Here is an 11,109-nt window from a genome sequence, read left to right on the forward strand (position 1 = left end):
TTTGGTTTATTGCATATATACAGACAAATGGAGGAAAGAGCTTTATGAAAGGACACTAACCTGCTTGATAGTAGAAGCCATTTTTAAATTTACACAGATAAATATACAAATAAAAGACCCAAACCCTATGTCATCTTTCTCTCCTAATATTTATTATCCCCTGCCTAGGAAAAGAATTTCCATCTTCTGTTTCCCTGAATATCTGAATGAAAATCTCCAGCAATTTTCTAATTCCACATAATTCGCGCAGATCACAGCAACACTGTTTCCTGATCCAACCTTTTTTCCAGAGAGCTTGCTTTCAAACAATTAGCTACATCAGGATTTCTCCATAGCAAATCAATTGTTGATAGCTTTGGCTCAGCCAGAGAGAAGCTTTGGCATGACGACGTGCCTCTCAAAACAAATCACAAAAGATGGCAAGTGGCTGTTACAGTAAGCCTCTCAAAAGTAAATTAGAGTTGCCATACCATGTAGCCCTTTGATTCTGATTTGTTTATCCTTTACCCTTTCAGTATATTCCCCAAAGATAGAACAAGACAGACATGCTCCAATTACTCTTCTTTGGTAACCTGTAATTCCTTGCAAAACTCCTTTGAAGTTGGTACTAATCAATGTGAAGAAGACTGGCAAAGTCCAGCCAAAAAAAAAAAAAGCAAATATAGGTGAAAAAGGAATAGGAAATAGAACAGTATGCTCATTACAATAACACAACATTTTCCAGTCCCAGCCAGTCCTACCAGGTTCATAAACTTTGACAATGATACATTTGGGCAAGCAAGGAAGTAGCACATACAAGACAAGGGCCAAGTCTAGAGAAAAGCTGTGCTTTCTGAATTCACAGGGTGTACAGCCTTCTATATGTTTCATGAGTTTGTCCAAACACTGCATTTCCTCTTTTAAGAAAAATCTTTAGGAAGCAAATTCTATAAGACTGCTGGAACCATGTGCCACCGAAAGGATTAATCGAAATATTTTCCCTATTTCGTGAAGTTATCCATGGAGAGAAGCCACCCAGCCCTAAGAAGAAGCAGGAGCCCTGGTGATGGTAGCAGGCTTGCTCGCCACATGTAATGCCAAGCATACAGCGAGCAGCGGAGGCTAAGACAACTGATTACAATCAATCCAGTTATTGCAGCTTAATGAGTTACTACTGATTAGCTTGAGTCCTCACAACTGACAACTTTCATTCCTCAACTAAGGCAACTGCAAAGATAGTGTGTTAACTTTTACCTGCTTTCATTATGTGTCAATATTTATAATCAAATACAACCACTTTACTTCTCATGAGTAATCCCATGACTAAGTTTTGAATAAAATGAGCACAATGCCCCCCATTTAAAGTTTTCAAGCAATTATTGGCAAACACACTATCAGCTGAAGGCCATAAACATTTATCCAGTGCTGCTAGGCATCCTGATGGCAAATCTAATCTTTTTGTTCCGATCAGTCCAAGGGAACTCATGACTTTTTTTTTTCCCTTAGTGATTTTACTGTAAAGATTTTATGAGCCTGTGAAAGGAACGGCAGGAAGGCTGGGCATTTTTCTCAGCAGCCGTCTGAGTTTGCTTCTGTGCTCGCTGCAGAGGAGCTGAGTTATCAGCACGACTGAGAGCGTTTTATAGGGGTCAGCCTCTGCCTCTGAAAAGTCAGCTGTATGCACCGAAAGCAGCTCTAAACACGCATGAGAAATTGCTATGTATGGACCAGAGAGTAAAAGCCAAGGCTGAGCTTGCACTGAAAACATTCACATTCACGCCACGCTTTTTGCTTTCCCCCAACAAGATAACACTGTCACACGGCCCTGCACTCACAGAGAAAGGAGACACGGTTCAAGGACTGACAACAGATGTGTTTTTTAAAACATTTTTCTCTCTTTTTATTGTTTTTTTCCCGATGGTTGCTACAAGCGAAGGAGGTATTCAGAAACGTAACTGCACGATACAAACACAGGCAGCAAACTAAGTGGATGGCATGAAAGGTGTATCTGAGAACACGGAGTTGACAGAATCAGAATCGGATTTTGTTCGAGTAGTTTTCAAGATACTCTCAGCAATGACATTGTCATTAGGGAACAGTTTTACTTTCCCATTCTGACTGTGTTTTGGTTCGTGCACGGGTTCCAGGAAAACCACCCGTTTACCTGTGCTAGCCTTCTTCTCGTCGGCCGGCAGCTCTTGCGGCGGCGTGGAATTCAGTATGGATGAGTGGGCACCGCTTTGGTTCAGCTTCCTCTTCTTCCTTTTCGCCTTACATTGGCACGGACAGGGGGTCAGATAGAGATACAGCAGTACTAAAACAATACTGGCCACGCAGGCAGCAAGGGTGGTAAAAGCTGTGTTAAATGCTTCATGAGCGTGGGACCTGTTCACGGTGAAATTGCTAACATTTATTCTAACCTCTATGGTTTCATTTAATAGTCTTTTCTTATTTATTGCGATGCAGGAATACAGCCCTGAGTCCTCCAGCTGGGCATCTGTTATCTCCAGGCTGCCGTTACGAAACACCTTAAAGTTGTCGGTCTCCCTGTCTGGCTCCAGCAATCTATTGTCCGGACTAACCCAAACAAAGTGCGTGCCCGCATCGCTGATTCTGCTGTCACAGTGTACAATCAGCCTGTCGCCAACCTGGGCATCGTGAATAAACCCAAAGGCTTGGAAAGAGCTGTTGACGGTGCTTTCGGAGCAATTCAGAAAGTTGTCATGCAGTAAAGGCAGTTTATTGTAACCTCTGGGGTCTGATCGCAACAAACAGGTGTACTCACTTTTGAAGTCCACCACTGAGCCGAAGTGCCTTTGATACCAGAAGATTAGCATGGAATACAGCGTACAGTCACAATAAAATGGGTTGCCATGAAGATAAATTCCGCTAAGATGTTTGGCCGGCACTGAACTCAGGCGCTGAATAGGCATCGACTGGATGTGATTAAAGGAAACGTCCAGCAACACAAGGTCTGTCAGCTTATGTTTTCCAGTGTACAAGTCCAGTGGGAAATGCGAGAGCAAGTTATAGCTTAAGTACAGTTTCTGCAATTTGTACAATCCTCCGAAGGCTGAAGACTCTATCTGTGTTATCTGATTGTTGTACAGCAGGAGAACCTCCAGCGCCCTCAGCTCCTGAAACACGGGGCTGCCCAGAGTCTTCAGGCTGTTGGAGGACAAGTCTAGGTACTTCAGATTTGGGGTTGTGGAAAAGCTTCCAGTGTTAATGCTGCTAATGCTATTATGATTGATTATTAAAGTGTTCAGTTTCTCCAACAGCACTGGGACCCATTCAGGCTCCAAAAACCCAATTCTGTTATAACTCAGATCCAGCCTTTTCATACATTTATAAAGATTTCCTGGCACCCGAGAGAGGTTCTTGTTGGTGCAGCTCACGATATCGCTGGCACAGATGCAGGCTGTCGGACACATCCCCGGGGCACTGCCACAAACGCTCACCGTGAAGACCAAGAGGCATGCCAGTCCTTTGCAGTTCGCTTTAAAAACTCCAAGTTGAGTAGGAATCGTCCGCCAGTTTAAAGACATTGTCACTGTCTCTTAGCTGTCTCCCAGCACTCCTTGCCACAGATTATAAGTGCAGTTAGCTTTGCACTAATCGCTGTCGAAAGAGGGATACAGAGGTACAGCACGTTAACATTTAGGGTTCATACCCTGCCTGATTCCTTATGCATGCCTTTTGAGAAAATACAGGGAATTAATCCTTAATGTTTCATATGGTTAATTATAAAATCTAGTTGTTCTTAGGTGACGTAAGCTTAACGTTGGTTTTTATGTAAACATGAAATTCTGCACCCATGTGTAAATATTCACACTACAGATATTATACGTCTTCTCTTCAAAAACAATGCAGCTGTTCATCAATCTTGGGCCAAGGAATGCAATTTCTGACAGTTCATAAAAAAAATGAATCAGAAACATTCCTCTGCGGGACATGACTGGGCAATGGCATCCCCTATCTGTTTCCAAACCAACCCAGACAGAAAACTTCTGGTACAGGAAAGAAAAATGCTCATCCAAAAATTCTATTTTCTTCTCTAGTGGGGAGCAGTTTCAACATGTGTTTCTTTCCAATCAGAAAATGTCACACATTTTCAAGCAAAGAATTTTCTCAGACTACTTAGCTTTAAATGTCATATGAATTTCTTTCTTCTTTTTTTTTCCCTTTCTTTAATTCAGTAACTGATAGTTCAGGTAGCAACAGCCTATTTTTAAAGTTATTCAAGATGTCCAATTGGAATATTTTGTGTTCTGGTACTTCTACCTTTGCCAAAATAACTGTCGAGGAGAAAATTTTCTATGCCTGGTACCTACCTCAGGCACAAGTTTTTGGGAACTTTCAGTAAGAATGAGTCAGACATTTCTCAAAACTTAGTAAAGGAAAAAAAATATTTTGCTCATACTTAAATAGTAAGAAAAAACCTAACCAAATATTCTCTGTTCTGAGAATATTTTAGTGTCACTATGGTTTGAAGCAGGGACATAACATTTGGCAGGGTAGCGATTCGTGCCAAGGCATATGCTTTTTGCCATCTTCTAACAAAATGCTCACATCCACAGCAGGGTAACGAACACTTCTGTTCACTCTTGCTCTCCCTGGATACCTGTTGAGAGTTTGTCAGTGAATTCCCAGGTGAACCCATATGCATTGATTATCCCCACCCCTTCACAGCTCAAACGCGGTATTCAGCTCCCACATATTAACCTCATACTCATTTCTCCCATCATCTCACCCACCCATTGGTACAGCATCTGAGCAGGACAAGCCCCCGCAATGTCTGCCCTGCGCTGCTGCTGGTGGCCATGGCCAGGAGCTGGGAGACTGCCTGCGGGCAGCGGGGAGGAGGAGAGAGCAGCAACCTCAAATGGACAGAAGCAGAGTAAAAGGAGAAGTTGTATTCTCTGATGAGGCAAGATGGATGAAGAAAGGATGAGTCTTGAATACAGAAACATTAAAACCAAGACCTAAAGGGTGGAGGACAGCAAGGCAGAGAAGGAGCCAAAGAAGGGGAGAGAGGTAAAAGGAGGATAAGAGATGCATAGGGGGGGAAGGGCAGAACCAGGGAAGGACAATGCTAATGGAGCATCATCATCATTACTAATGAAGCAACTGAGGAGGAGGTAGTTCGCAGGCAGCGAGGGTGCAGAAGTCAGATGAGGCATATAAGACTGGAAAAGCAGATGGGGAAGGTGTAAAGGGCAAGAAGGTTAAGCAGAAGAGGGGCAAGAGGGTTAAGCAGAAGAGAGACAAGAGTTTCGGGAGGTGAACCTTAGAACACGCTTCTCTGGACAATTTGCATCTGGTACTTATGAATCTAAGATTATCTATGCAATTAATTGATATATGTGAACTGCACTAATTTCCATTTCTCCCCCCAGTTCCTTATTCCCCTCCTCTCTAACCCTCTGCCAATCTGGCAGGCTGCTGTCCTCTGCTGACAAATCTGCTACTCTTAAGTCAAGTGGTAGAGGGTGTGCTATGAATATTAAAAGCTGAACCTTCTAATGACCCATTAAAAGAAGAAATATGAAGGCAGCAGGATGGGAAAATTCACCTTTCACAAGAATTTATACACACTTTGGCTTTAAAGTTTCCCAAAAAACTATATTAAGAGAATAGCAAGGCTGCCAAGTCAATTGCTCAAAAATTAAAGTGTCAGAATTAAGGTTTTCTGCGCTGCTCTAGATTTTATATACAGTCCTTACTTACACGATTGCTTAATTTCTTCCCCAGAACCTTTCCTCCCACTATCTGAGGAAGAATAGGAAAAAGAAAGGGTGATCACATCAAGGGCTGAGTAAATGCCTACACCTGAGAAGCGGGGCATATCCTAGCCTCTGACACAGAATTCCTGTGAGATCAGGCAAATTATGTGAACTAGTGACTGTTAGAAAATAAATAACATGTTACAGTCACCAGCTTGAGAGTTAGAAAATAAGGAACCTCTGTGTATTAAGTTTGGGAGGGACTGATCTCAAGAAGTGCTGAGAGTCAAAATGCTATGGCTCTATCAGGCACTTCTGACTGTAAAGGCTTCTCCTTTCTTCCCTGCGTATAAAAGGGATATAGCAACGTGATCCTAACTATAGGAATATTGTAAAAATAAATGAATTGATTAGAATAAAAGCTTAATGTCGAGATTCATAATGTCTTCTAGGCTTTTAGATCCTACTGAAGTATCTAACTGCATGGGGTTTTCAGTGGGAGGTTAGGAACCCAGAGGAATTATTTTTTGAACTAGTTCTAAGCACCTACCTTAGTTGGTTTTGCTATGGCAACAATTAATAGATACAAATTTTTTAGAGGGTGAGACCTGTGAAAGCATTATAGAAATGACCATGAGGAAGTAATTCTGTACCTCAGTGTGGATTTGTATGGCAGGCAGTACATAAGGCACAACGGAAACACACTGACATACGAAAAACATAATTTAATAACTGCTCATTTGTTTAGTATGTTGCATGAAGCAAGATATATGAAAACTGCATACCATAAAACCATGTGCGTAGGAAGTGAATTATTATAAAGCATCCACAAAATGGGAGACAAACCGCTGTTGCATAGGTTGCCTTTCCCACTAATATTTATATGTCTGATTTTGCAGCCTATGTAATCTGATTTTTAATGCCACTGCACTTGCAAAAAGATGAACGGCACTTTCAAAAATCAGTTCCTATGTTGAATAGAACTGTGATCCTGGAGATACTGCAAATGGGACGTACTAGGTCAATGCTGTTTTGGAAGGGTTACCAAGTTTAAATAGCCTAAATAGCCTTGAACATTTGTTTCTGTCCATACCTACAATTATCTCACCAGATTCTCTGAGCTAGTCTGCAACCAAATCCCAAAGGCAGATCAGTGGCTAGTGTAAATCAGCACAATACCTTTGAGTTCTAAGGAGCACAAAACCCCTGCAAGGGCTGAAAACTGGGTTGTGCATTTCTGAAGCTCATTCAGGTTGCCAAATGAGAACTGTTTCAGATAACTTGCTTTGCCTGGCGACACAAATCCAAATTACAGACATCATAAATGTACCATGGGCCACACAAGGCTATTTCGAGGGTACCCTGACAAGTAGAAACATTCCTTGCCATGCCCAACTCACAGTGGAGTGCCTACATTCCCAACAGGTTCTTTCCCTTTTGGAGAGTAGGACTGTCGAGCTGCAACTTGCCCCTCAACCTGTGTTCCCAAAAACATCTGCATAAATTACACAGGATGGTCTGCAAAGCCAAGCACGCTCAGTATAAATATTCATAACCTATGTGATCACTTGAACTTCTGCAAAATGACTGCATAAAAGTTTATGCAGGTTAGTAATGTGTACATGTTATGTGGCAAGGAAGAACAAAGCCTACAATCATCCTCATATTAAAAAGTGGCATTTTGTTTCGTCCCAAAAAACATTACTTCAGGTCTTAGAAATGTACTACTTTACAAACTCCAATATTACGTATCTCAAGAGAGATATTGCTATTAAATACTATCCGCTAACATGTGCCAACAGACTCTGGCTAAGTACTTCACCACTATTTCTGAATGAGCTGGGTAAATAGGTTTTTTGATTTATAGTAAAGTGAAGGGCATGGTTAGGAGTTTTGTACTTGAATTCTTTTCAAAGAAATCATTTCTTTATGGTGCTAAAGTGTGATATTTTAAGTTCACTGCCAAAAACACAGTACTCCCTGAGATGAATCATCTGTGCGGTAATGGTGCACATGCTTCTCAACTGTTTGAGAAGAAATGCAGGACGTATCTTCATATAATAGGGAATATCTTCTGTTGTCAGGAACAGCTCAATTGACAGATCAACTTCTAGAGAAGCGGAGGATTTGTCTCCTGGATTTGATCTTTTTCATGTGTGTGTTTGTTGGGGTTTTTTTGTTTGGTTGGGGTTTTTTTGTTTCTTTTTTTTTTTTTTTTTTTAAAAAAAAAGCAATGAGAACATAGAGCTGCTTATGGAAAAGGGGAATGCTGGGCAACCATAAACATCACCACCATCAGTTATCACTGCAAGATCAACTAATATCCTAAACACTCATTTCCACTTTCTCTGGGCTCTTTCTCCCACTCATGCTACATTAATAATCTCTATACCAGCTTTCTCTTCTCCTCTAAGTACCTTCAGGCTTATTACTGTTTCTTCCAGGGAAACCTGTACACCAAGTCATCTCTCACGGTTCATTTGAGACTTTGCTAAAACATCCTTATGTGGCACATCTCTTAATTTAAGCAGTGAACTGGGAATCACAAGTCACCTGAATACTTTTGCAAATGCTACCATTAGTCTTTTCAACGTTGAACAAAGTGGATTGATAAATGCTTTACAGTAGGAATAACATCTTCCTGTACACTGATGATGTAAATAGTCCCACATCTGGCTGGCAGTTTCTGCACAGTGAAAATACAAATATTTGCACACAAGTCCCCTGTACTACTGCAGGAATACTGCTGAGCCTCTAGAGCGCTCAAATGCTAGAATATATCACAGGTCTCAGTCCACCCTCCAGAAGGTCCACATTGTTTCTACATTTCTTAGCTCTTTCCCTTGTGCCACATCTCCTGTGCCTGTCTCCTCTGACTCCTCTGTCCCCCCGTCTCGCCAGCCCACAGGTCACTCACGCACCTTTGTGCCTTCCCATTGACTTCCAATGCCCACACAGTTGCTCTCCCCTCTTACCAGTCTACATATCAGACGAATCAGGGCGGTATTAGTTAAATACATAAAACATGAAATGAAACGGTGATGGCTCAGGTGTCAAGAATGTTTCTTCACAGCCCTTTTTATTTTTGTCATGGCATTTGACAAAGCTTTCCTCATGAACTCAGGAGAAAAAAGTGACTGTTAGAATGGGGTTTTATTAATTTATAACAACAATATTATACAAGTACAATTATTCATGCTTTTAATCCTAACTTTATGAATCCTGCTTAAGTACATGACATAGCCATTAATTACAGACTAGTGGCATCCCACATAATTAATCTTTTAAAATGCTACACTTATAAGGAAGGTCTGCGTAAACTTCCATTCCTTGTGTGTGTGCGTTGGGGATGCTGTCAGAGGAAATATCCCCGTAGTGGCCACCTCACTCCAATCTCCAGGCTCTACTCTGCTTTTATCACTCCTGAGTGGGAAAGGCACTCTCTGCATCAAATCTGCCTGACAGCTGTGCTCAGCATTTCTGACTGAGCAGATCTGGATTATCGTAATCCATGAGATTTAGTGACATGATGGATCGGACAGCAGAGACTGTTGGTGAGCTACATCTGGGTGATGTCTGGATACACTGGACTAAATCCCTGAACTGGGCTAAGCTCTGCGTGATGCAGGACCTAACAATGATGAAAAAAATGGCTTTACATCACCTTTGCAGCAAGCTGATCCTGAGGTCAGTCTGGCAAATGGAGCGGTCTCTCTGGCCAGCACCTGGCCCAACCTCAATAGTGCTGAATTAGAGATGAATTTGTCCTAGTAACTTGAGCCAGCTAAAACTACCTTCTCCCACTCATCCCTCACTAAATATTGAATTTCTCTGAAGACAGATTTATTTATTTTTTTTTGCACCCATGATAACTCATTTGGCTTAAAGAAAACTGAGACATAGATGAGCAACTGGGTGACGTACTTCAGAGCCTGAGTTGGACTAATCATCAGCAGTCTGTCTATGGCAGTACCAGCTCCATGAAGTCAACACTCCGCAGCTTTTACCCCTCTTCAGAGAGTACAAGGGAAATATGCACCAGTGAACCAACAATGCATCTTTTTTGCCATGTTATTTTGTAAATAAAGCTGTACCCTAGCTTAAACCTCGCTAATGACTTCAGTTGCTAAGGAGATCAGCAAATAATTAAGAAAAATCCGCAATGATAAGCGGCAGTGCCTGTTACGGTATCAGTAACCAGTCTCCAAGCAATGCCAGATCCTACGAAAGTTTAGTTGCCCAGCGTAGGATCCTCACCGCCTCCAAAAGCTTCTCTGACGGGCTAAACTTCAGAGAAACCCCCTTGCCTAAAACGGGGTGGGGGGGCTCCTAGCAGCCTCCCTATGGGGAATGCAGCCCCCAGATCCCTACTGGAGGGTCGGCGGAGGGCAAACTTTCGGCCAGCCCGGCGGCCGGGCGGGCTAAGCCGGCATCGGACCGGGGGCACCCACGGGCACCGCGCCGTCCCCTCGCCTCGCCCCCCCAGCCCCTCGAGGGGGTCTCTGAGCGCCTTCCCCGGGCAGGACCGCTCCGCTCCGCGGCGGAGGTAGGAACAGGGGCTCCCGCGGCTGCCCCTGGCTCCGGCGGCCCCTCTCCTCCCCGTCTCCTGCCCCTCCGGACCCTGCCTGCCCGCCCGCCATACCCGGGATACCGGGGGGATGTCCGCTCCGCCACCCCGCCGGGCAGCGTTACCTGGAGCTCCCGGCGGCCGCTTCATGTCCGGGGAGCGCGATGCCGGCCCCGCCGCCGCCGCCAGCCCCGGCCCCGCATGCTCCGCTCCGCTCCGCTCCGGGGAAACCGGGGGCCGCCGAGAAGGCGGCAGCGGCTCCGCTGCGCTCCCCGGCGGGCGCAGGCAGTGATGAGCCCGCTGTCCCTCGGGGGTGGAGCGGAGGCCCGGAGCCCGGTACCGGCGGCGGGTGAGGAGGGAGGGCAGGAGACTCCCGGTCACAGCAGCGCCGGCGTTTTTATCCCTTCCTGCCTCCGCCCTCGCGGTTCCCCCCCCCTTCCCCCGCCGCTCAGCGCCGGACCCAACGCCGCTTCGCGCCGACGCGCTCCCGGGGGCTTCCGCGGCAACGGGACGGAGCCGTCGGTGCCCCAGGGGAGGAGCGCATCGCCTGCCCCCGCTCCGCCCCTCGCCTCCCCGGGGGATCCGCGGCCCGGCGGGGGTGTGTGTGTGTGGGGGGGAGTGTGTGTGTGTGTGTGTGTGTGTGTGTGTGTGTGTGTGTGTGTGTGTGTGTGTGTGTGCGCCCGCTGCTCCGCCCCGCTCCGCTCCTCACTGCGCCGCTGCCCCCGCCGAGCCAGGGCAAAGCTTGCCCCCCCCGGCTGGGCTCAGCCCCTCTTCCCGGTGGAAAGCAGCCCCGAACCCCCCTGGGGAGGATGGCGGTGTGTGTGGGGGTGTGTGTGT

The 11,109-nt window shown here is 45.1% G+C and overlaps 1 protein-coding gene across 1 annotated transcript; it reads right to left on the bottom strand.

Moving 5' to 3' along the window:
• Positions 1–1,860: 1,860 nt before the first annotated feature.
• Positions 1,861–10,871, bottom strand: AMIGO2 (adhesion molecule with Ig like domain 2). The gene is made up of 2 exons (XM_074569277.1): positions 10,398–10,871; positions 1,861–3,600 (listed from the first exon to the last, which is right to left on the bottom strand). Exon 2 carries the CDS (start codon positions 3,525–3,527, stop codon positions 1,962–1,964), a length of 1,566 nt encoding a protein of 521 aa, XP_074425378.1. The 5' UTR covers positions 3,528–3,600; positions 10,398–10,871; the 3' UTR covers positions 1,861–1,961.
• Between the last annotated feature and the right edge of the window lie 238 nt (positions 10,872–11,109).

Source organism: Larus michahellis, chromosome 1 (assembly GCF_964199755.1).
Source record: "Larus michahellis chromosome 1, bLarMic1.1, whole genome shotgun sequence".
NCBI lineage: Eukaryota > Metazoa > Chordata > Aves > Charadriiformes > Laridae > Larus > Larus michahellis.